Genomic DNA, 26,803 nt, shown 5'->3' with positions numbered 1-26,803 from the left:
CATGGATATAATTATCTGAATTTGCTTGGATTATTTCTCACTTCCTGTGTAGCAATCTGAGATCTTTCCTGTATTGTCCCTAATCTTGTCAGAACTAAATTAGGTGTGATTGTGTGTAACAGAGCAATCCTGCTGAAGACAGTAATTGCTCCCCTTGAAAATCTATATGAGCTTATGAGCTGATGTTTGCACAGCGAGAACATTAGTTTTCTCTGAAAATAGTTTGGTTTTTTTTATTTTTACACCTTCTAGGTCATTAATGGAGACATTAAGTACATTTCATTCTAATACTGAACTGTACCAGACAGAGTTCATAGCTATTTTTGCTTTATTTTATTCATTTTGCTGCAGTGCAACATCAACATAATGGTGTGTAACTTACCCCTTTTATGGCACATTGTTACATCTTGTGCCCTGCAGGTCACCCTCTCATTGGGGACTGTACTATTTGTGCTGACATTCTCTACAGATGGCAGTTTTACATCAACTTCACACCAAGGAGAGTACAGACACCAGTTATTGAAGCGTGCTTTGAATTTTTTAACAGAAGAGAGAACTTTTGAAAAGAAACAGAACTGTGTTAGCATGACTTTATACAAGTCAAGACTGTTACGTATCACTCTTTTCAAGAGTTGAGGAGCTGATTCTGTGTTGATAGTTACATTTTTTGAAGGTGTGGAAGATGTGCAAAAGTCTCCCATAGTGAACTTTCTGCTGGCTAGCAATACTTCTCCAGGGAAAATTTTAAACTGAGGGGATTTATTGCAAGCATTTTGCAAATGTTAGTTATATTTTAAATAGTGGTGTGTTCTCAAGCAAAAGTATAAAACTTTGCTAATTATTAATTTATTTTTTTCCTCTGCTGGCCTGGAAGCAAAAGATGGCCTTGAGTTTGTGTAGACATAATCTGTCCCCTGAACTGTAGCATCAGTCATATAAATAACTCTACCAAATTCTCATTTCATCACTGTGTCGAAATAATTGAAAAGAGATGCTGTTAAAGCAGCATCTTTTTACACCTCCACTTTGGAGGGCTCCTGACTTACTGATTTACTCAGCCATCAAGGATTAGTTAATATCATGAGATGTACTACCAAAATCTGCACTTGCTTTTGTTGGGATCACTGTAAGACGTGCAACAGATAGACTACAGAGACTGGGCCATAAATAAACATAGTTCCTTCACTTTGAGATTTGAAATACCAGGTTCTACTCAACAGCCATCCAAACTTGTTTGTTTTGCCCCAGCACTGTAGTAATTGTTTAGGTGATTATTTACTGAAAAGTGTTAAAAAGATGTATCTCTGAAGTAACCTACAAAGAGTAAACTGATGACACACAATGCTCTCAGAAACACTGCTGCTCATAGTGTCTCCTAACGAACCTGTTCTTAATTATTTTGACTTTTAATTATTATGTTTTTTGCTGAAGCTGTTTATCTCTTTTGGGGTGGGTGCAGCATTGCTACAAGTCACTAGAAGGGAACCAAGAGGGAGGTCAGATTTCTGGGAGGACACATGAAAAATCTACTGATGTGAGCAGCTTAATTTGGCTTCACTGAGACAACTCCCATGACTGAAGTGAAGCTTGCACTGTAAAGATGCAAGCTTGAAAACAAAGTTAATCAGTTTCTAATGCATATAAAACCATGATCTATTCCATCTGTGGTCTTATTCATGTATTCTGGTTTTTGCTTTAAGGTGTTTAGGTCTTAAAACTTACCAGAAAAACACTATTACAAATCTGCAAGAAGAGCACTTAGGAGATTTTTTAAAAAACCATTTACAGAAGTAGGCTCACTATTAGTTGATACTTAACTTATGAATATTTTTATGTCAATGAGGTTGTTATACAGGGCTTTTTAAGAGTTTTTACTATGTTTCATTAAATAAGTGCCATTTCCTTTTGTTAATTTCCACTTATTCCTACTCTGGTGATGTTTACTACTTTTCCAATACTGTGGTTGTGACTGTTTGAGGCTGTGCCTTTAAGAAAAGAGACAGTGCTGGGACACTATGGCTGAATGTTTTGGAATATTAACAAAAACAATCAGATATTCTAAACTAATTTCATTGGTGGATTGGTAGAATGCAGTTTTAAATTTAGGTGTAGTTGAAACTTCCCTCAGTCCGCTCCTTTCCTTCTCCCTTTCCAGCTCGTCTGCTTTTAGGCTCCCAGCCAGAGTGACCTTGGACAGATAAGCATGTGGCCTACTAACTCTCTGCTTTAATTAATAACTGCTCCTTTTCTCTCTTTGTAACCCTCTTGGAAGAAAAAGGGGAGAGAAGGGGGTACAGGTGGGGAACCCTCCTCCGGAGGGTCTCTGACTTGATGTCCTGACGAATCATGAGCCCACCGAGCTAAGAATATCTCACCTCGGTGTTTCCAGTCGAGATCAAGATTAGAGTCCATGTCTACTTGAGAAACTCTTGCAGCTAGATCTGCCTGATGGTTGTGTTGCTGTTCCTCAGTAGCTTTGCTCTTAGGAATGTGAGCATCAATGTGTCCCACCTTCACTGGAATTCTCTCGACTCGATCATCAATGTCCTGCCACAGGTCGGCTGCCCAAATGGGTTTTCCTTTCCTCAGCCAACCACTCTTCTTCCAGTTCTTTAGCCAACCCCATAGACCAATGTCTGCCATCCATGAGTCGGTGTAGAGATAAAGCTTTGCCAATCTCTCACGTTCAGCTACGTCGAGAGCTAGCTGGACAGCTTTTACCTCTGCGAACTGACTGGATTCTCCTTCTCCATCCTTCGCCTCTGCAACTCGGTGTGTTGCACTCCACACTGCAGACTTCCACCTTCGCTTGTTTCCAACAAGACGACAGGAACCGTCTGTGAACAAAGCATATTTCTTTTCATCATCAGAAAGGTCATTGTAAGGAGGAGCTTCCTCAGCACGAGTTACTTTCTCCTCTGGAGGTTTAGCACAGTTGATACCTTCAGGCCAACTTGAGATCACCTCCACTAGACCAGGTCTTTCAAGATTTCACATTCGAGCTCTCTGTGTCATCAGAGCCATCCACATAGACCAGGTTGAGTCTGTGGCATGATGTGGTGTGGAGCCTTTGCCTTTGAACATCCAATTCAAAACTGGTAATCTGCAAACTAAGAGAAGTTGTGATTCAGTTCCAATTAGTTCTGAAGCTGCTTTTACTCCTTCATAGGCAGCTAAAATTTCTTTCTCTGTTGGTGTATAATTTGCCTCCGAACCTCTGTAACCTCGACTCCAGAAACCAAGAGGACATCCACATATCTCACCTGGAGCGTTTTGCCACAAGCACCAGGTTGGACCATTGTCACTTGCAGCTGTGTACAAAATGTTCTTAATATCTGGACCATCTCGGACAGGTCCCAGACCCACTGCTTGAACTACCTCTTGCTTTATCTGGTCAAAGGCTGCTTGTTGTTCAGGTCCCCAGTGGAAATTGTTTCTCTTTCGAGTCACATCATACAGAGGTTTCACAATCTGACTGTATCCAGGAATGTGCAGTCTCCCAAATCCCACTATCCCCAAGAAACGTAGGGATCTGCCATGGTAGACACTCTATTTACCACATCCACTGGAATGTGTTGGCGTCCATCCTGCCACCGCACTCCCAGAAACTGAATCTCTGTGGTAGGTCCTTTCACCTTGTCTCGCTTGATGGCAAAACCTGCATCCAGAAGAATGTCAATGATTTTGTTACCTTTCTCGAAGGCTTCTTCAGCAGTTTTACCCCAGACGATGATGTCATTGATGAACTGGATGCGTTCTGGAGCACCACCTTTCTCCAGAGCATCGTGGATTACTGCATGACAGATGCTTGAGCTGTGAATCCAGCCCATTGTCAACCTGTTGAAAGTGTACTGGATTCCTCTCTAGGTGAAAGCAAACTGAGGCCTGCATTCCTCTGCTATGGGAATAGAGAAAAATGCATTAGCAATGTCTATGGTAGCATACCATTTGGCCTCTTTGGATTCCAGCTCATACTGGAGTTCCATCATGTCTGGTACTGCTGCACTCATAGGTGGTGTCACTTCATTCAGGGCTCGGTAGTCTACTGTCAGACGCCAGTCTCCATTCTGCTTTCGCACAGGCCACACTGGACCGTTGAAAGGTGAATGAGTTTTGCTGACGACTTTCTGACTCTCCAAGTGATGAATCAGATTCTGAATGGGCAACAAAGAGTCACGGTTGGTTCTGTATTGTCTGTGATGCACAGTCTGAGAAGCAACCGGCAATTTAATGTCCTGTATCTTGTGTTGTCCCACAACTGCAGATTCATCAGAAAGCTCAGGTCTAACAGATAGATTCAGTTTTTGTCCATCAGTTTCTACAGTAGCTTCTCCAAAAGCCCATTTGTAACCTCTAGGGTCTTTGAAACGCCCTTCTCTCAGAAAATCAATTCCCAAAATACAAGGTGCGTCAGGTCCAGTCACAACTGTATGCTTCCTCCATTGTTTACCAGTTAAACTTATATTAACCTCCACCTTACTTAACTCTTGAGATCCACCAGTGACTCCCAGAATAGTTATAGACTCTGATCCCTGATAATTTGATGGCATTATGGTGCACTGATCTCCTGTGTCAACCAAGGCCCTGTACTTCCGAAATTGTGAAGTGCCAGGCCATTGGATGTACACATCCCAATAGATTCTGTTATCTCTGTTATCCCTCTCCTCCCCCTGGCGGGAGGCAGGGCACCCCTAGTTATGGGGAACATGCCCACATGTGCATTGAGCACAGTGTGCAGTGTTAGAACTGGAGCTACTGTTGGAGCTACTAGAGTTGTTCTGGGGATCTGTGGAAGTAACAGCTACCCTTCTGGTATTGCTACCTCGGGTTCTGCCACTTTGCAGTTCCCTCAGTCTCCTGAAAAGATTAGAAGTTGGTTGGCCATCCCAGCGGTTCATTTTCTCACCAAACTGATCACGCAGAGTTATCCAAATGGTCGTACGTGACTGCCTTGCTGGTCTGTTTTGATTTGATCTGTTTTGGAATGACCTCCTTGGAGGATGTCTGTTCCTCACAGATGAAACCTGTATCCACCTATCACAGTATCACAGTATAACTTAGGTTGGAAAGGACCTCGAGGATCATCGAGTCCAACCTATCAACACAGACCCCATGACTAGACCATGGCACCAAGTGCCATGTCCAATCTCCTCTTGAACGCCTCCAGGGTCGATGACTCAACCACCTCCCTGGGCAACCCGTTCCAATGACGAATGACTCGCTCGGTGAAGAACTTTCTCCTCACCTCGAGTCTATACCTCCCCTGGTGCAGCTTGAGACTGTGTCCCCTTGTTCTGGTGCTGGTTGCCTGGGAGAAGAGGCCAACCCCTTCCTGGCTACAACCACCTTTCAGGTAGTTGTAGAGGGCAATGAGGTCACCCCTGAGCCTCCTCTTCTCCAGGCTAAACAATCCCAGCTCCCTCAGCCTCTCCTCATAGGGCTTGTGTTCAAGGCCTCTCACCAGCCTTGTTGCCCTTCTCTGGACACGTTCAAGTGTTTCGATGTCCTTCTTAAACTGAGGGGCCCAGAACTGGTCACAGTACTCAAGGTGCGGCCTAACCAAAGCAGAGTACAGGGGCACAATGACCTCCCTGCTCCTGCTGGCCACACTGTTCCTAATGCAGGCCAGGATGCCATTGGCCCTCCTGGCCACCTGGGCACACTGCTGGCTCATATTCAGGTGGCTGTCGATCAGCACACCCAGGTCCCTCTCTGTTTGGGAGCTCTCCAGCCACTCCGACCCCAGCCTGTAGCTCTGCATGGGATTGCCGTAGCCAAAGTGCAGCACTCGGCACTTGGACTTGTTGAATGCCATCCCATTGGACTCTGCCCATCTGTCCAGTCGGTTGAGGTCCCTCTGCAGAGCCTTTCTACCCTCTAACTGTCTAACATCTGCCCCTAACTTTGTGTCATCTGCAAACTTGCTGATGACTGACTCAAGCCCCTCATCCAGATCATCTATGAAGATGTTGAAGAGGACGGGGCCCAGCACTGATCCCTGGGGGACACCACTGGTGACTGGCCGCCAGCTGGATGTGGCACCATTCACTACCACTCTCTGGGCCCGGCCCTCCAGCCAGTTCCTAACCCAGCACAGAGTGTAGTGGTCCAATCCACGGGCTGACAGCTTAGCCAGCAGTTTGCTGTGGGGGACGGTGTCAAAGGCCTTGCTGAAGTCCAGGTAGACCACATCCACAGGCCTCCCCACATCCACCAGACGGGTCACCTGATCATAGAAGGAGATCAGGTTGGAGAGGCAGGACCTGCCCCTCCTAAATCCATGCTTTCTGGACCTGAGCCCTTGGCCATCCTTCAGGTGCGCAGTTATTGCCGCCAGGATAATCTGTTCCATCACTTTCCCTGGCACTGAGGTCAGGCTGACTGGCCTGTAGTTTCCAGGTTCCTCCATCCGACCCTTCTTGTGGATGGGGACCACATTGGCCAGTTTCACCTGGAGGAAGAATTGGAATTATCTCTCTGTGCCAATTGGTATATGGAATCTTTCAGCTCTTTCATGCAATTCTCAATTTTTCAGACAGAGTTTCAATGGCTGAAACCAAACAAACACGTGTCATGCTATCCTCCAATTGTCTCATTTGATCACTGAATTGGCCAACCGTAGGGGGAGCTCCACCATAATTTCTTGACACAATTCTGCTCGCCAGAATGTTTGCACCAAATGAGCTAATACAGAAGACTTATAAAAATTACTCATCATCCTACAGAAGACTGTGTTAATTCTAAGTATTGGCTGTTTAATCTATAGATTTAATGAGAAATGCTGGGAGTGTGTGAATGAATATAAATAGGGAAACAAGGACTGCATTTTGTTATTTAAGAGCTAAAGAATATTGATGGGGATTTTGAGAAGCACCTGAGTTTATTAGGTGATTGATTTGTAATATTTTTATCAAGATTTAAAGATCCTAACCATCTTAAACATTTTTTAAAATACCTCAAATAACCTATTTTAGTGTGTAGGATCTTTGCAAATTTGTCTATAAATGCTAAGTCCAGTCATCTTTGAAATAAAGAAAAACCCTTCAGTGGCCATTAGGTTGACTTTACAGATACCTCTTTCCAAACATACACACCTGCCAAGAGGGTCCTTACATTTATTTATTGGAATTGTGTGCTTTATTGCTTTTCTTACAGCACATAACTCCTCACTGATAAATTCTTTATTAACAGTTTTGCACAGACTTTATTTTCCCTCTTTACTGATGGATTCTGTGACCTCCTCCCTTGCTGCCTGCTCCAAATTTCCCTCCCTGTTTTCCCCCCTCCACCCTGCAGCTCCTACATAGTATTGTAGCAGTTGCCTGTTTCTTCCACTCCTTTGCCCAGATCGTAGCCAGTTCAAAGTTTTGAAGGGATTTCTTAAAGATCTATTGCCGTAAGCTTCACTAGGCCAGGGAGGTTGTCTCTACAACTTTAAAATTCTTTTTTATTAAAACACAGTGACAACATGTTAAAAATTAGATCTGAGATGACAAAACAGTTGTTGTCTTCTAGTGATTTTTTTTTCACATGGATTAATTATTACAGCTATTAAGCATAGTGCAAAAGAAACAGTTCATTTCAATGGTGCTAATAATTATTGATTACATGTATGTAAAAACAGTAAGAGTACAAATTCACATTTAGAGCACTTTAACTGAATTCATGCTAGCTTTTATTTGGAGAGTTATGGTAATTTAAACTAATTGTTCCATATGTGGCAGATCATGCTTGAGTCTACTTAAATTTACACTCATCTGGTTGAAAATAGCATCAAATCTGTTATTTTCCTATATAGTCTCAAATTATCCTACACCTGCAGGCAAAGCCCTCTAATATAGCAGATTTTGTCTTGATAAGTAAGCTGATTCCATACATTTTTATTTTGGCTGTGTTAGTTTTCATTCCCAGAGCCAATGCTTCTTTACTGGAAACGGTATGAGAGCTTAAACCAGCTTGTCTGTCTTTCATTTAAGTGTTGAAAAAGGGTTAAAGTGCACCCTTGGCCCTTGAAACTGGAGCTGTCTTGCCAGAAAATTAGAAATGAAGGAGTGAAAATATTCTTTAACTGTTGTACCAATGGAACAGAACTGTAAAACTCTGGCTTGAAAAATGTCTATTAGGATTTTTTTTTTGCACTGCTATTTTTCCATTAAGTGTATTAACTAGGATTTTGTTTCACTGATAATATTACATTACAGGTATGCAGTGTAGCCTTACTAAGAAATTAAATTTTTAACTGTTCAGATTTTTTTTTGAATAATCTCAGTGTCCCTCCTTGAGAAGTAGCAATATAAACCTAAACTGATAAAATGTGCTAAGGGTCTTAACTGTATGAAAAAATGGTTTATGGTAATAAACTATAAATAGTAAATTCTGTAGAGTAGCTGAAGGCAAGTTTTTTTTAAAGATTAATCAGCTCTGATTTTGCTATGATGATGTTTGCAGAATTCAAAATGACCAATAATTGTCCCACAGATGCATAGCAATTAGAGAGTCTAAATGCAGATGTTTCCTTTTCCTTCTCTGCCACAAGAGTCACTTTAGTTGCATTGTGTAACATCCAACTGTGGAACGTAAACAGTACATCTTTATATAGCAAGGGACTCCCTTATCCATTTGTATTTATAAATAACATTACACATGGGTATTAGGCTATAAGAATAGTTTGGCAAAGGCAAGTATTCAGATGTTAGGAAGCACTGGAGGTTACGCATGCAGCGTTAATTCAGTCAGTTATGCATCTGTGTTGTCTATAGACTTTAACTGTATGATGGCTTACTGTTTGTTTCACAGGATGTACTCTGTATCCATCACAGAATGGAAGTGCTCTTAGGATCACTCTTATGTGTAGGAGTTCTGCTGCAGAAGTTGTAAAGTGTTTAAATGAATCAAAAGGGAAATTGTAGGGAAAGAGGATCCCTTATTTCTTTAAGAAGCAGTGAGTACTGCCTTGGAGATTGAAGGGCAGGCACAAGGTCATTGTGAACAAGCTGAACAACTGGCTTAAAAGATTTTTTATCTTGCATTTTCTAAGTGCTTGACTCAAAGCATATAGTTGGGTTTATAAAAGCCCTCAAGCTACCATTTACCACTGAACTCCAGCTATGCTATGCTGTGGTCTGAGTATTACTGATACATAATTCTAATAACTCTTAAAAATCTGATCCCTGAAATTTCAATTTGACCTAGGTAACAAAACTCACCTCCTGATTTCAGTTTACATCTTGTGTAATAGGAAAGATTATTGGTATTTGTGAAGTCATCAGATACTACTGTACTGATAAGCATCACAAGCCTATGAAAATGTCTTCTTCACACCAGCATTTGAATAGTGTGAAGTAAGTTAGTGTCTGGGGCTGCCCACTGAACAGAGGATGACAAAATGAAATATTGAACAATTGTTTATGGAGTGAATGTTACCCATCATTTGCACTAAGTAACAGTAGGACCCTGGGGATGTAACAGTATATAATCACATCACTATATCTGCATGATGTACCTTGAATCTGGGATTGGGTAACATCTTAGTCCTTGACTTTGCAACCTTAAGAAAAGTATTTTAATAACAAATTCGTGTTTAATTTCCTACTGTTGTTAAAAAAGTAAACTTAAAAACAAAGCTTTGTTGTGTGGCCCATCAGCAGGTTTGGACACTGGAACTATTAATACAGAAAATTATGCTATTGGATTTCAGGAAGAGACTGATGATCCTTGTTTCCTCCATATGAATCAGTAACACAGGGGAAACTTTCAGATATTTGTTAATGGCCAGAGTTTGGGTGAGATATCCACTTTCTACCAGACTCCTTTCTTGTGCTTATTCTTCCCAGGCATGGCTCTTTTTGTCCTGTCTCCTCCAGCCTGCTCCTGACTTACTTCTGCCCCACTGCTGGCTCCTTCCTTGCTGCCCAGCCCTCACTTTTCTGCTGACTTCAGCCCTTCTCTCATTTTGTCAGTCCTTGTATTTCTCCTTCAGGTTATACCCCTTGACAGCCCTGCCTAGGCTCACCCAGTCAGTCATCTTGTCACTCTGAGGCAGTTGTTCAACCGGTGTCTTTGATTTTTATGTCTCCAGGTGGTTTCTGGTTGCATAATCCATGCATACCTTCCTTAGCTCTTGTCTCTCTTCTCAGAGAACTTTTCCTCACACAGAGTTCATGCCCTCCTGTGACCGTCCCTTTAAGAAAGGGACACTGTGGCTGAATGTTTTATAAACAAAAGACAGGTCTAAACTAATTTCATTGGTGGATTGGTAGAGTGCAAGTTTAAGTTTTGAATGCGACTGAGATTTTCCTCAGTGTGCACTTTCCTTCCTCCCTTTTCGCAGCTTGTGGCTTCTAGGCTCTCTGCCAGACTGACCTTGGACTGATAAGCGTGAGGCCTGCAAACCTACTAACATTTTGCTCTAATTTATAACTGCTTTTAATTAACAACTGCTCCTTTCCTCTCTTTCTAACCCTTTCTGGGGAAAAAGGGGAGAGAAGGGGGTATGGGGGGGGGGAACCCTCCTCCAGCAGGGGGAGGGGAATCTCATTCCTGTGTTACTTTGCTGTATATTACTGTGTATATATTGTAAATACTGTAAATTGTGTATATATACCCTGCAGCCCCTAAAACCGCTTGTAAATACAGCGTTCCTTTGCTCATCCGGCTGTGGTTAGCTGTGGTAATTGTTTTTCCCTTCACTTTGTGGGGGGGAGAAGTCTGGGCCTTTATCCCAAACCCACGACACCTCCTATTTCATCAGACTACTTTGTTCAGACCTTTTCACTGAAGCAATAACAGTTTCATGCCAGCATGTCAGATCCGTAGCTCTCGCCTGACACGCTCTCTCTGCTATTAGTACTCAGTATTCCTAAGGTTGGAAGGGACCTCAAAGATCATCGAGTCCAACCTGTCACCACAGACCTCATGACTAGAGTAGGAAGGACACTACTGCCCACTGCAGGCTTGAACTCATGACCTTCCCATTAAGGGTCTGATGCGCTACCAACTGAGCCACCTGAGGGGGGCAACAAATTACAGAGGCCCTTGTGGAGATGCCGGGGATTGATAGTTACTAGTCCCAGCTGTTACTTTGCAGGTCCATTTCTCCTCTAGTCTTTATCCACAGGGTCTGCTGCTCTCTTGAAGGTTTTCCAGCTGCATCTCCCAAACTCCGCCAGTCTCTGTGTTTGTCCCTCAGGCTGTCAGTCCCAGTGTATTTCTTCAGTCCTTTCCTCCAGCATTCCAGTTCCAGTGTTTGTCCTCCCTATATTCAGGGCTTATAGCTTCTTCCTTGAAGCCCCAAAACAGATAGCTTTTAAGAAATAATGGGTTAGCAATTGAAGGAAGCACAAATCACATAGAGCAATAAATCGACTGAGGCATGGGACACTGTGACAGAGAAAGGAGATAAGTGATAAGAACTGACAGAGCAAGCATGATTCAGGGCCGACAAGGTCAAACTGACCCTAACAGCCTTGTCCAGTCAGTAAAACTAAGCCAGGCACACCGGGAATTGACCAAATTAGGAAAGGGTTCAAAAGTTTAAGGGAGGAAGACTCATCAGAAGACCCCTGCCCATGATGAAGGCCACCGGAAAGACCACCAAGAGGATCCTCAAAAGAGATGTCCCCGCCCACGCTCCGCCTACACCACGCCTCTTATGAATATGTATGCAGAGACATGATTATGTATGTGATCTGATGCAATACCACATCCAAAACTGTATAAAAGACATGCTTTTGTTACGGGAAAGGTAGAAATCCATTTAGTGATTTCTCCAACGCATTGCTAATAAAATACCTCCTGTCTATCTGACTTAAACTGAGTCTCTTAGGCAGTTATTCTTGCCTTTTGGGGCAAAATTCGGCATCATTTTCTGGCGAGCCAGCCAGGAGCCAGACAGGAGATCCAGACCTTAAGGGGTCCTCCCGAGCCGGGTCCGGGGCCGGGACCCTCTGGGCGCCCCTGATGACTTTTTTTGTCAGAAGAGACCCCCCCGGACCAGCGCTCGTTGGTGGACAAAGGGTTACCTGCATCTCCTGCTCCAATCAAGAGGTATTTTAACTGTTTATTTGTTTGGGGATAAAAGCGCTTTGACTGGGAAACGGGGACCAGACGTGGTCACCTGATGGGAAGGCCTGGGGACGCCCTGGCATAATCCCGTTTATAGGGGTTGGAGTCCCCACTGGAAACAGGGGTTGGAGTCCCCACTGGAAACAGGGGTTCGAGTCCCCACTGGAAATAGGGGTTGGAGTCCCCACTGGGTGCTTGTTAATCAGGTGTATGTTTCTCTTTCATCTTAATGTTGTTGCTGTGCTTCTGAGAGGGTACATTTGTGTTACACTATTGTCTAACATTGTTATGTTGTCTGCAAGAATCTCGTAATTTAGTACTCGGTATTTTGTGTTAACTGTAATCTCTTTTATGTGTAAGAATTTATTGTGATATCATCTGCAAACCGTACCTTGGTTTACAGCTGACATCCCGAAGCTGACTGGTATCGGTATTATACGGTTGACCAGCGACATCTCGAGGTAAAGCAGTGTACTCGGGTAAGGTAGGATAGTTTGGATGGATGCGTTAAGAGTGTGAATGAATGAGACGCAGCATCGCTGCGAAGCAAGAGGGAGTCCTGATCCGCATTTCCTGTTCTTCGCGAGAAGCCAGGTCGGAGACGGACAAAGCGATTGAAAATTGTGTGTTAAAATATATTGGTATATAGTGCTTGTGGGAGAAAGAGACTATTCCGGGAACAGCCATGGGAGGACGACAGAGTAAGGACGTAAATATGAAAACTCCATTAGGATGTATCTTGAAGCATTGGAAGGACTTGGGAGGAATTCCAGGGGGAAGCATAAGTAAAAAGACACTCCTTAAATATTGTACACAGTGGTGGCCATTGTATAAGTTAGACGACAATGAGAAATGGCCACCGGAGGGAACAACTAATTATAACACTGTTTTACAACTGATGGTCTTCCTCCGCCGGCTCAATAAATGGGATGAGGTGATGTACGCAGACATGTTCTTCACTCTAAGGAATAAACCTGAGTGGCAAAAAGAGTGCGGAATTAATGTAGCCCCTCAGGATCCCCTAGTATTAGCCCTGGAAAGGGATAAGAAGGGTCCAAAGCCTAAAGAACGTTGCTGTGATGCATGTAGTATTGGACAGCAGTGTCTCAAGCTAACAAGAAGAGATAGTGGAAAGGAGAGCGAAATAAGCCTGAGGGAATACCATCCATTCGCTCCAGGGTGGGAAGGGCCTCTTCCCAGGCCAAAAGAGGAACAAGGGGATCCCAGCCCATTAGAGGAACTGGAGCGATGGTGGAAATCTAAGTTTGGGCACAGCCCTCAGAAGTTAGACAACAGTTGGGAGGAAGATAGTCCATTAAAATCGGGGATTGACGAGAGGAAAAGCAGCCCTCAGGGACTAGATAGTCCACAAGGGTTGGGGAGCCACATGGATGCTGACAGCCCACCCAGACTAGAAGTCGAAAGGGAGGAAGGCAGTCCATCAGGAGCAGAGAGCCAAAGGGAGACACGTAGCCTGCCCGAGCTCAGTCCATATGGGGATAACAACACATCCAGAAGTGGAGACATTTGTAGAATGGAAACCAGCACACCAAGGACTGGGGACAAAAGTAACTCGCTGGGAAGCGGCGTCTCTAAACTGAGAGGCGACGTCTCTGAATTGAGATATAGTGAAAAGGATGATAATGAGACATGCAAAAAGGGGGGCAGAGAACAACTTAATATAGTAATTCAGATAAAGGATGAGAGAAATGGGAGGGGAGCAGAGGATGAGAGGGACAGCAGCCCGGGACAGGATAGGAGCCAGCAGATACAAAAAGGGCGACAGACGCAGGACGAGAATCGGATGGATGGTGTAATAGAGATAGGAGGGGAAAATGAAGAACAGGAAAGGGGGAAGAGGACAGAGAAGAGAAAGAATAGGGGAGACATTGAAGCACAGGAAGGAGATCCCGGGGAAGAGATCGGTCACTCGTATTATACCAGATCTGTGGCACGGGGGGAAGCAAAGCAAAGAGAGGAAGGGAACCATATGATAGCTCCTCTCCGACAAGTTGTACCAATGTTAGGGGAAAAGACTAGAGTAAAGGTGCCGTTCTCGACAAATGATTTGAACAGTTGGAGGGATGAGGCAAGGAATTTCAGGAGAAATCCTGAGGGAGTGGCGAAGAGGTTTGAATTAATGGCAAAGAATTTAGATATTGATTGGGAGGATATAGAAGTGATGCTGTCAGAATTGACAGATACAGAAAGGGAACTCGTATTGGAAACAGGAAAACGACATGCTCAAGTATTATCAGGAAGACTAGAAGATAATTTTCCCAGCAATAAACCAGAATGGGACCCGGACAATGCCGAGCACTATCAACAGCTAGTGCAGTATAGAAAACTGATAGCGATGGGCTTGTGTAATGCGATCCCTAAGGCTATCAATTGGTCAATGCTATATGACATCAGACAGGGAAAGAATGAGACCCCATCAGAGTTTTTGGATAGACTTAGGGCAGCGATGAGACAATATACACCCCTGGACCCAGCAACAGAGGAAGGGAAACAGCACTTGTTAGGGTTGATGATGGGACAGAGTAACCCAGACATCAGGAAGAAATTACAAAAACTTGAGCATCCAGCAAATAAAAACCTAGAGACACTGCTGAATGAGGCATGGAAAGTATACAATAATAGAGAGATTGAGGAGAAGAAAAAAGAGGACAGGAGGATAGCGAGAGTAGTGGCTGTAGCAGTGGCAGCTCAGAAGACAGGTTACTCGGAACCTGGAACCAGGGGAAGAGGTAGAGGCAACCCAGCAGGAAGGGGAGGAAGGCTCCAACCCCACCCAGCTAGGGTGGGGTCAAATCAATGTGCGTACTGCCTACAGATGGGACACTGGAAGCGAGAATGCCCCCAACGAAGGGAAAGGCTCATGGCCACTACTACTACCACACATCAGGATAGTGAATGAGGGGGACCGGTGGGCCATACCCTAGCAGACCCACTGGTTAAAATGGAGCTAGGGGAAGGTAAAAAGGAATTGAACTTTTTGGTTGATACGGGAGCAACTTTTTCGGTTTTAAATCAGGAATTGGTACCTAAAAGTGATGAATTTGTACAAGTTGTGGGAGCAACAGGCCAACCAGAAAAGGCTTACTTTTTGAAACCCATTAAATACAAAATTGGGAAACAGATGGGAATTCATCAGTTCCTGTATTTACCAAATTCGCCAAAGCCCTTATTGGGGAGAGACCTATTGGAGAACTTGGGAGCCATAATAAAATTCAACAAAGACAAATTGGAATTACAAGTAAATGAAGAACAACTGATTATAGCTCTAAGCCTAACGATCAGTTGTGTGGAACCTAAACTTGAGAATCACAATTTCGAGCGAATTCTGAACAAGACGTACCCATTAGTGTGGGCTACTGATATACCTGGAAAATCAAAACAAGCAGTACCGATTGTTGTTGAACTTAAATTTGGGGCAAAACCGGTCATAAGAAAACAATACCCTCTGAGGATAGAAGACAGGAAGGGGATCGAGCCCATAATCGAAAGGTTTTTGGAACTGGGGTTATTGGTAGAATGCGAATCAGATTTTAATACACCAATCCTGCCAGTAAAGAAACCTAATGGAGCCTATAGACTAGTTCAGGATCTGAGAGCAGTAAACGAAATAACCAAGACATTACATCCGGTAGTTGCTAATCCATACACACTTTTAACTAGACTGAAGGATAATTTGGCCTGGTTCACCGTATTAGATTTAAAAGACGCATTCTTCTGCCTTCCCTTAGCTCCCGAGAGTCAAAAGATTTTTGCCTTTGAGTGGGAATCTGTAGATAGAGGAAGAAAGACTCAACTTACCTGGACGGTACTGCCCCAAGGATGGTGCAATTCCCCCACGATTTTTGGGAACCAGTTAGCCAAAGAATTAGAACAGTGGGAAAGGCCGCTGGGAGATGGCACCCTTCTGCAGTACGTAGACGACCTCCTAATAGCAACGGTGACAGAGGAAGAATGCCTTGAATGGACTATTTCCTTGTTAAATTTCCTGGGTTTAAGTGGATATCGAGTTTCTCAACAGAAAGCACAGCTAGTGCAAAAAGAAGTGGTGTACCTGGGATACGAAGTCTCCAGAGGACAGCGATCCCTGGGAGCAGCTAGGAAAGAGGCCATCTGCCAGATACCTAAACCAGAGACGGTGAGAGATCTGAAAATTAAATTTCAGTCAATGTTGACCCGTACTTCCCAACAGCTTCTAAAGACAAGCATGAAACTCATTGCAGTGCACAAATCTTCTCAAAGAGAAGATGAGAATGTCCAAGGTATTTGATTATAATTCAGTTGGCTAACACAATCTCTAATGTGTCATAAAGCTGGGGAATTTTTGCAATATGATGATAATTTGGTATCAGCATTTAAATAGCTTTTGCCAGCTGGATTGTCTGACTGAGTTTAAAACCTGACCTCTGCTAATGCTTCCACCTCAAGGAATGACAGTGCAAAACCCACTGGTGTTCTTGAAGTTATCAGATCCTATTTAGAGGTGGCTTATCTAATTTATGGTGGTATTTGTTACCTTATACTGTTTTCCAGCTACACCATCTTCCATCTAGTTTCCACTTGATCTTCTGCAGTGCCTCACCTATGACAAACAATTCTTTTCTTCCTCAAAATAAATCATGCCTTGGTACTTGGCCAAATCCCTCTGACAAGAAATATACTTCTTTGAAATCATCCCCATTACTGGAAACCATCTGATTTTTATAGCACAGTAAGTAGCAATCCTTACACTCAGGCAGCTGCTGCAAACCACTTGATTACAGAAAAAACCCTGGGCACTGCCAGAAATTAGTTTTGCTCTCCTAAAGGCTTGCTCTGAGCACTTTGCCTCCCGAGACACAGCAGTGAGGAGGACTCCCTGTGCTGTTTGCACCCCCTTGCGGTACGGGCGGTGAAAGGATGCGTTCAGTTTAATCCTGTACTTGGAATGCAAAGAAAACTCCACATAGATTTACTTCTCTATGACCAACGGGCTTCAGTGCACAAGCTGTTGCATGCATTACTGTTATGCAAATGCAACAGTTCCTGCTGATCAAAAATGGAGGCTGCAGAGAAGTCTTTAGGCTAATGAGCGGAGGGAATGCATAATCGGAGGCATAGAATAAGCAGCTACAGCATCTGGGCTGTGACCTTATGGGCCTGAAAGCTAAGAAGGGTCAAGCCCTGCCTAAATCCCACAGCAGGCTAAGTAAGGATGCGTCTGATCAATATTTTACTAACTATAAAATATGCTTCACTCATGTAACCCAAAAAAGTCTTATGCATTATCAGCAGTTTTCACTTGCATACAATGTGCTATATAGAAAAATATAGAACTGCCTTATAGATTTTAACAGAATATAACTGATTTTTTTTCCTTGCATACTGTCCTAATTGGCTAGGAACACTTTTCTGGATAGTGCAGATGCTCGCATTATTTTGTATTTTTAAAATCAGTTAATATGTTGCTGTAATCACGGAGTATTTACCTGAGATTTACAGCTAAGGCATGGAAAATGTGTTTGCTAGAAACAAACAATCCAATGGGATAAGCAGTAAGTATGTTGTAAAACGTGGCTGCACAAACGGAGAAAACATCTTATCAAAGCTATTAATTTACTGATGCAAAGCAGTTGTTCAGTTCATGATAAATGTCTTTGGAATTTCAAAGTTGAGATTCTTAAAAGTACTTAACTGCTCAATAGCTTTCTGTACACATCACTTGGAAGTATCTCTGCATTGACTAAAAAAAAGACTGCAATTAATTTACAAGTTGGCATTTCTTTTGAGAAAAAGAAATCTTAGTGAATAAAAAGATAAAGATAAAGCTGAGAGTTGAGAGATCTTTCTTCAAAGCTTCAATAGCAACTGCTATTGTACTTTGTCCTTCCATGTTCTAAGCTGCTATATAAATACTAACAAACTATTGCTGTAGCACCCTTTCAGCACCACATCAGGGTTCTTCCTAATTTTCATATTACAAACTAGAAATTAAGAAATTGAAAAGAAAAGTCTGTCTCCATGGGTCTGTGTGGTCAGAAGATATAATGGGTTTCTGAGCAGCTAGCAGAAGACACAGGCCCAAAGCAGGATGTTTGGAGCTAGGATTAAAGGGAACACTTTATCTTTTAAAGCAAAATCTATAGCTAAGGACAGGCCACAAAACCCCTAATCCCTGACTAAGTAGGTCCTGTAAGACCTACCCAGTACAGCAAAATTCCCTCTAGACTGCAGCAACCTGTGCAACTTCCAGCTCCCATCAGGAAGACACCTATATGTGACTATCCTCCTGCTTTATGACATCCTGCAGAGAGTTTTTGCTTATTATAGAAACTGTCAGCAAAATATTGACAGCACTAGAACTAATGGTGGAGGCAAGCAGAGCTGGGATCAGACATCTGATGTTTCTGTTTTTCCACACTTAACCTCTTGCTCTCTCCACATCACAATACAGTGATCAAGAATTAATTAATTTGTTTTATGTATTCGTTCCTTCCCTCTCTCCTTTCAAATTCACTGTGAAGTACTGTAGGAGGAGGAAAGAGGATTGGGATAGAAGTGAAGGAGGTCAGGGGGTACAGCCACTAATAAGATATCCCTTCTTGCTTAGCAGATTATATAACCGTGTATTATTGGCAGTTTCATGCATAGCAAAGAGTGCATCACATTGTTGTGCTGGCTTGTGCAGGTTTTAAGTTTGCAAATGGGTAAAATACCACTCAATATAATAACAACAATTTACTTGTCCACCCCATGAGAACTAAAAAGATTCAGACAACAACAATAAATTCTGTCAGATTTCAGTCAATACAGATTTCTCCTGTAAGTAAAGGTATATTTTAAGGCCCTAAAAAACCCAAAGAAATAAACCCCACCAAAACCCAAACCCACCCCCCCCACACACGAAAAAAGACTTTAAGACAAGCCTAAAATAATAGCTGTGTTGGCATACAAAATCTGGAATCTGGATGGGCTGAGTGGGGGTTGTCGGTTGTCTCTGCACAACAAAAGATACTACACCTCTCCCAGTTAAGAATAGCATAGCCTTAAAAATTAACATAATGTTTGAACCAGCATCAGGTTACACTTTTGAAAGACTGTCACAGTATCTGGTGCACCAAATGACAAATCAAACCCATCATTTGCTAGCCCGGTGCCCTGCAGAAACCACAAATCAATCAGAAAATGAGGAGGAAAAGAAACAGCACTTTGCTCCACGTCGTGCCCTGGTAACCTGTGTCTGTGTCGCATCCTAAATTTCGCTGTTGAAATTTTATCATTCAGACATCTCCGTTTCCCACTTCACCCTAAACAAAAAAGCTTGAAATGGCAGCAGCCCTATCCCTGTGCTGCATCAGTGCTTATTTACATTTCTGGAAGAGCTCTTTTCTGGGGAGCTGGGAAGTCTGGCCGTTGAGACAGTCTATAAGGCAAGATGTTTGCCGAAGCTGTCTTTGCAAGGCATGACCGAAAGCCGCCTTTCGTGCCCTGGTACCTAAAGGGGCTGCTCTGAGAATTCCTATCTCCTCCTCTCTTCTCTCGGCTCTGGGCTGCTCTCGGGGGAGCGGGGCAGGAGGAGGAAACCCAGCGCGGGGCCGCCGGAGCTGTAACAAAGAGCCAGGCGCGGGCTGCTTGCTGGCCGGGGTCTTTTTCAGAGGAGGACTGACTCATGAACGGTTTCTCCAGCAGCTTGGTGATGGCAAATTTTTCTCTTGTCCTGGCGGGGGAGCCAAACGCTATAGATTTGTAGCCCGGAAGGTTTTTTGTGGAGGTTTTTTTGGGTGGGTGGCTTTTTTTTTTTTTTTTTTTTTTTATTTCTGCTGTTGTTGCTGGGTTATTGTTGAGGAAGCGGGAGGCTCATTGGCGAGCTCGTTGCCCAGCCGGAGGCCACGGCTCTGCCCATACATCCCTCCAAATGCACTCCCACTAAGGACCGGCTGTTTTTCGGAGGACCACACTCGGCGCTCCACACACGCACCCCTTTGCCACACTAAAATCATGGCAATGGTGAGCAGTGTCCCTCTTCTTCCCTACTCTCCTTTTCCGTGCTAGCGGCAGCCCCTCGTCCCAAGCCGCTCCCCACGCATCCTGTCTTGTCTTTTTCTCCGTGCAGAGCTCCGGCAACGCGTCCTACCGATGTTCCATGTCGTCCTCTGCCGATTTCTCCGATGAGGATGACTTCAGCCAGAGGTCGGGGACGGTGTCGCCGGCGCCGGGGGACACACTGCCTTGGAACCTGCCCAAACACGAGCGGTCCAAGCGGAAGATCCAGGGCGGCTCCGTGCTGGACCCCGCCGAGAGGGCCGTGCTGCGCATCGCCGGTAAGGCGCGGCCGGGAGCTGTCGGGGAGCGGGCGGCCGTGGGACAGAGGGACCCTCATCCGTTGCCGTTCTGAACGCGCCCCCCCTTCGAGTGGTGACTAAGCTCTTTGGCCGCTTTTTCCAGCTGACTGGGCTGATGCGTGGGAACTGATGCGGGAAAACGAGCCGAAATACGCGCAGGTACGCACATTAAACTTTCATGCGAAAACGCAATTAGCGGCGCTGGGGCTGCAGCTGCAGTGTAGCCGTTTCAACGGATGCTGGCTTTGTCCGTGCGGGGTTGAGGCTAAGTTCGGGGAGACCGGGATGGAGCTGCACGCTGTGCCGCGAACGCTGGTCCGCGGCCCGGCGACGAATAATGTCAAAAATAGGGCGGAGGTCTGCTTCTTCCCGGTGAAGGCTGGAAACCGCCTGTAAATGAATCACAGAAAAACGTAGCGGTTCTCAGTGCTCCCTAGGGACACCGATTTCCCCTGTCCTTTGCTGTGCGCTTCCGTGGGTCTCCTCCCAGGACACCATTTCCTAGGGTAATGATTCTTAACGGTGCTGCTGGGGGCAGCGGAGGACGCGGTGGTAGAGGGTGCTCTGTGGTGCCGGTCTCTCGCCGGCCGCTGAGTGCAGCCGCAGGGTGGTGTTGCGGAGTCAAACCGGCCCATCTGCCTGTGGGGCTCGTCACTGCCCCCTGGAGGCAGGATGCGCAGGGCGGGGGGCAGGCAGCGGTCAGGGCAGAAGGGACCGCTTCGGGCTGGGTCCGACTCCGGGGTCAGGGCCGAGAGGCGGTGGCGGTGGCCCGTAGGGCGCAGGCCCTGTGGAGATGCGGATGGAATTGCGGATGAAATTGCGTGAGCGGCCGTGACACCTGCGGTGGGGTCGAGGCTGTGCCTGCCTCACCCCGCCACTGGGGTAGTGAGCGTTCCGCATGGAGCATCTGTCATCGTCGGAGGTTGCTTGCGCGGTCCCTGCCCGCAGCTCTTTAGCGTTACCCATCGTGTTGCGGCCCCTTGGCTGCAGTGCACCAGAACCAACCATGCCCCTGCCGGTGTCATGTCCCCGCCCTAGCAGCCACCACTCAGTACTCAGTATCACTAAGGTTGGAAGAGACCTCAAAGATCATCGAGTCCAACCTGTCACCACAGCCCTCATGACCAGAGTAGGGAGGACACTACTGCCCACTGCAGGCTTGAACTCATGACCTTCCCATTAAAGGTCTTATGTGCTACCAACTGAGCCACATCCTGCCTTCCTCCCAAGTCCTGCGGGGAAGGCCGGTGCAGAAATACGGGTGCAAGGCAGGAGGCGGCTTAGGACCCGAGGCGCGAGGCAGAGCTCGCCGGCCCCGCAGGCGGTGCCTCGGTGATGGGGCTGGAGTGCAGAAGCTGCGGCTGGGAGGCTGGGTCCTCCCCGCTCCGAGGGGCGACTACCGAAACCCACGCGGCCGGAGGGGGCGTTTCCTTAGCCGGGCTGGCAGCGCCCTCCCCCCGCCCTGCCTCCCTCCTGTTAGGCGCTGGGTTTTTTCTTGTGCTGTCCCCGAGGCTTCTGGCTGCCCGGAGCCGCGCAGGGGAGCGGGCAGGGCTAGGCGCTGGCCATGGCTGGTTACCTCTCCCTAGGCGCGTACTTTTACGCCGAGGAGAAGGAGTATTTACAAGCCTACGAAGATGTCTTGGAGAGATACAAAGGTAGGGCAGTCCTCCCGCAGCGGGGCCGCCGCACCCGTCTGCGCTGCCGCTGCCCCGTCGGGCGTGGCGGCTGCGGACAGGGGAGGCTCTAGCACTATTGGGGTAGGCCAGGTGCGCCCGTTCCCGACGCCGGTGTCAGGGGCCGTGAGTGGCCCGAGTCCGTGGTGCTTCTCGGAGGGTAACGGAACGGACGTCGGCGGCTTCTGCTATAAATAAAAACTGCTAGTTACCCGATTTACCTCTTAGCAGTAGGGGATGCGCGCTTTTCTTGTGCCTTGAAGTCTGTTTTTAGAGTGTAATGTGGATGTGGTGATTGACGTTGCGATGTACATTTGTATTTAAAGCTTCAGCTTATTTTGACCATTTTGTTTATTTTTTATTCATCGGCCAAAGAATGATCTTAGTTTGTGTATCACCTGTGTTCTTCATCAGATACAGAGAAATACAGGAAGAAAGGCTCCCATTCATAAGAAAGATACATGTGGCTAAAATTATGCTAGGAATATAAATTGTGTTGCTTTCTTAAATTAAGAAGGGATGGGGGAGATGGTTTGGGAGGCATGATTCATTACTCTATTTTTCAGTATGTTTGCTAATACTAAAACCGAATGTGCTTATCAGAAGTGTTACAGGTCTGATTTGAATTTAAGTGAAAAAGGGATAGAGGTTCAGATGGAATCTTGATCCCAGAAATAGTTTTTGACAGCATGTCACTGCATATGCTGATACTTGCAATGCTGAGTCTTTTTGTAATGTTTTGGGAAGAGTTAGGTTAGATTTTATATCTGGAAATGTTCAGCTGTATGCTTCCAGTTGGTTCTGAAGGTTTTGGCTGAATGTTTTCCACTGATGGGAATGGGAGTGGCATAGTTTAAGATGGCTTGCTTTGAAAATACCAGTAGTTGATTTTATTTAATCCATGCTGCTAGTGGTCATATTTTGAGAATTGAACCCTCTACAGTTGGTTATTTTGACATGAGATGTTATCAGGTGTGAGGCTACTTTATACCTGTGTCATTCCTAATTTCATGTATCGTTAACAGTATTGACTAATGACTCCTTTGTGTCTGTTGTCCATTGTGTCAATGCAGCTATGGAGCATGTGTGCAATTTCTGCACTGAAATGCATTAGTGCATTTTAGGTGAGATAGTGTAGTGGTTTGAGCCTTAACTGAGAGTTAAAAGCTCAAATGGGGAAAAGGCTGAGAATCTCTTCCCCACTTCCCCCCCCCCACCTCCTCCCTCCAAACAGGGAGAGGAGGGAAAAAAAAAGGTAAGGAGCAAATCCACTAATCAGCAATCTGGAGTCAGCTTGGAAGTAGAGAGGCAAGTAATTTTTTTTTTCTTCAAATATATATATATATATAGCAATAACAGGGAATAAGGTTCACAAGGGCAAGGAACAAGAATGGATGGGAGGGGAATAGAAAAAAAATAATACAAAACCAGTCTGTCTCTGAAGAGGCGCAGAGGCAGCAGGGAGAAGGATCAGGTCCGGCCACGTGGCTGAGGATCAGGGGAGCAGCTGCAGTAGCTCTCATCCAGCAGAGGCAGGAGCCAAAAAGGAGACCCAACAGCTATGAGGTCCTGCTTTTTATACCCTTGCTGGGCAGGGAGGGGGGAGTGGAACAGACTCAGCTTTCCCAGGGGGGAAACGCCCTGCAGGGAGTGTAAAGTACCCGCAAGCCCTCCACCCTGCTTTCTTCTTTTGTTTTCAGAAAAAGGTGTTAACCCACCACAATCCACCCCTCTGTTCCACTTCCTCTCTCCTGCCACAGCCCCTTCATGTGATTTTGACACATGGTATTTGAATCCTTGGTGCAAGTCTCTTGCTATCCCGGCTTGCTCTCTCCCAGGGCAGTCTCTCTCTCTGCTGATGGTCACTGTAGGTGGTGCTTGAACTGGGCAGGCATGTGGAGAAGAATCAGGAATCAGTCTGTCTTTGAAAGGGAAAGAAAAAGGTCAGGAACAGTCTGTTGCTGTATGGACATAGGGAACAGTCCGTTGCTGTAGGGACATCAGGAACGGGTACAGGTGAGATGATGCTCTTTGGGTTGGTGTGCAGTGGGTACGTTGGGTCCTGGATGCTGGGCTGGTATTAAACTAGGATGGAGAAACTTAGAACAACTTATAACTATTCACATAATTACATTGATGAGTGTTGCCTCCTCTGAGTTCATCCTCTCTCAGCCAGAGTCACGTTCTGCTGTGGGATACACTGAATGTCCCCAGTTTCTAGCATAACCCAGTACGTGTGACCAGGCCCCTCAGCCGAGACCACCCCTCGGGTTGGTTTGCCCCCACCAGCAGCAGGAAAAACCCACACTGACTTCCCCAGCAGGTTCTTCTCAGCAATCACAGGAACTCCATCTCCATCCACTGTTTGCAGCAGGTCGGACTGGGCAGGACCAGCTCGGTTCACAGATCCTCTGCTGTTCACTAACCAAGTGGCTTGAGCTAGGTGCTTTTCCCAGTTCCTGAAGGTTCCACCCCCCATGGCTTTTAGGGTGGTCTTTAGCAAGCCATTGTAGCGCTCGACCTTCCCTGCAGCTGGTGCATGGTTTGGGATGTGGTAAATCCACTCAATCCCATGTTCCTTTGCCCAGTCCCTTATGAGATGGTTCCTGAAGTGGGTTCCATTGTCTGATTCAATCCTCCCAGGGGTGCCGTGTCTCCACAGGATATGTCTCTCTAGGCCCAGGATGGTGTTGCGAGCAGTGGCATGAGGAACTGGATAGGTCTCCAGCCACCCTGTACTTGCCTCCACCATGGTCAGTACGTGCTGCTTGCCACTGTGAGACCGAGGAAGGGTGATGTAGTCTATCTGCCAGGCCTCTCCATATTTATATTTCGACCATCTCCCCCCATACCACAGAGGCTTCATGCGCTTGGCCTGCTTGATGGCAGCACAGATGTCACACTCATGGATGACCTGTGAGATGGCCTCCATAGAGATGTCCACAGCTCTGTCCCGAGCCCACCGGTATGTGGCATCTCTCCCTTGGTGGCCAGAAGTGTCATGGGCCCAGCGAGCTAAGAACAGCTCACCCTTGTGTTCCCAGTCCAAGTCTATTTGGGAGATCTTAGCAGCCAGGTCTGCTTGGTGGTTGTGCTTGTGCTCCTCTGTGGCTCTGCTCTTGGGGATGTGTGCATCGATGTGCCGTACCTTGGTTGGCAGCCTGTCCAGGCGGGTGGCGATGTCTTGCCACAGGTCAGCGGCCCAAACAGGCTTCCCTTTTCTCTGCCACCCGTTCCTCCTCCATTCCTTCAGCCACCCCCACAAGGCGTTGGCTACCATCCAGGAGTCAGTGTAGAGGTACAGCACTGGCCAGTTCTCTCGTTCTGCTATATCCAGGGCCAGCTGGACAGCTTTTACCTCTGCGTACTGACTGGATTCACCTTCTCCATCCCTTGCTTCTGCCACTTGCCTTGTTGGGCTCCAGACAGCTGCCTTCCATCTCCGCTTGCTTCCTACAAGCCGGCAGGACCCATCTGTAAATAGAGCATAGCCCTTCTCGTTGTCAGGGAGATCATTATATGGGGGAGCCTCCTCAGCACGGGTCACTGTCTGCTCTGGTGGCATTCCAAAGTCAGCACCCTCTGGCCAGTTGGTGATCACTTCCACTATGCCAGGGTGTTCGAAGTTCCCCATCCGAGCTCGCTGAGTTATCAGGGCCATCCACTTACTCCAGGTAGCATCTGTGGCATGATGTGGGGTTGAGCCTCTCCCTTTGAACATCCAGGTCAGGACTGGAAGTCTCGGAGCTAGAAATAGAGGTGACTCAGTCCCAATTACCTCAGAGGCAGCCCGGACGCCCTCATAGGCAGCTAGGATTTCCTTCTCTGTCGCGGTGTAGTTGGCCTCAGAGCCTTTGTACCCCTTACTCCAGAAACCTAGGGGCCTGCCCCTGGTTTCACCAGGAGCCTTCTGCCACAAGCTCCATGTAGGACCATTCTCACCAGCCGCAGTGTACAGCACATTCTTGATCTCTGGCCCAGTTCGAACAGGTCCCAGAGCCATAGCATGGACCACCTCTCGTTTGATCTGGTCAAACGCCACCTGCTGCTCAGGTCCCCACACAAAATCATTTTTCTTCCTTGTTACATGGAAGAGAGGCTTCACAATTTGACTGTACCCGGGAATGTGCATTTTCCAGAAGCCCACAAGCCCCAAAAATGACTGTGTCTCTTTCTTGTTCGTGGGCTGCACCATAGTGGCTACCCTGTTCACCACCTCCTGAGGGATGTGGCGACGGCCATCCTGCCATTGAACACCCAGGAACTGGATCTCCCTGGCAGGCCCTTTCACCTTGCTTCTCTTGATGGCAAAGCCAGCCTCCATCAGGATGTCAATTATCCTCTTACCCTTCTGGTAAACTTCCTCTGCTGTCTCACCCCATACAATGATGTCATCAATGAACTGCAGATGCTCAGGAGCTCCACCTTTCTCCAAGGCAGTCTGGATCACCTCATGGCAGATGGTTGAGCTATGGACCCAGCCCTGAGGCAACCGATTCCATTGATACTGTACTCCCCTCCAGGTGAAAGCAAACTGTGGCCGGCATTCTTCTGCAATGGGAATGGAGAAAAAGGCATTAGCAATGTCAATTGTGGCATACCACTTGGCCGCCTTCGATTCCAGCTCGTACTGGAGCTCCAGCATGTCCGGCATGGCAGCGCTGATCGGAGGAGTCACTTCATTCAGGCCACGGTAGTCCACGGTCAGTCTCCATTCCCCATTTGCCT

At 46.1% G+C, this 26,803-nt stretch overlaps 1 protein-coding gene across 19 annotated transcripts in view; it reads left to right on the top strand.

Annotated features, from left to right (window-relative positions):
• DST (dystonin) overlaps window positions 1-26,803 on the top strand; it is a 523,559-nt gene that overhangs the window by 32,794 nt on the left and 463,962 nt on the right. For 12 of the 19 annotated variants that reach the window (XM_068142981.1, XM_068142971.1, XM_068142968.1 and 9 more), the window contains exon 4: window positions 20,174-20,381. In XM_068142981.1, the coding sequence (XP_067999082.1) occupies window positions 20,174-20,381 (208 nt within the window). Of the gene's footprint in view, window positions 1-19,892; window positions 20,068-20,173; window positions 20,382-20,542; window positions 20,562-21,927; window positions 22,058-26,803 lie in introns of those variants that run through there. The other 7 variants (XM_068142987.1, XM_068142986.1, XM_068142985.1 and 4 more) reach the window with 5 other exon arrangements.

This window comes from Melanerpes formicivorus, unplaced genomic scaffold (genome assembly GCF_026170545.1).
Source record: "Melanerpes formicivorus ecotype bairdi unplaced genomic scaffold, bMelFor1.0.p_v2 SCAF_9, whole genome shotgun sequence".
Classification (NCBI taxonomy): Eukaryota; Metazoa; Chordata; class Aves; order Piciformes; family Picidae; genus Melanerpes; species Melanerpes formicivorus.
This window is presented reverse-complemented; position numbering and strand designations above follow the sequence as displayed.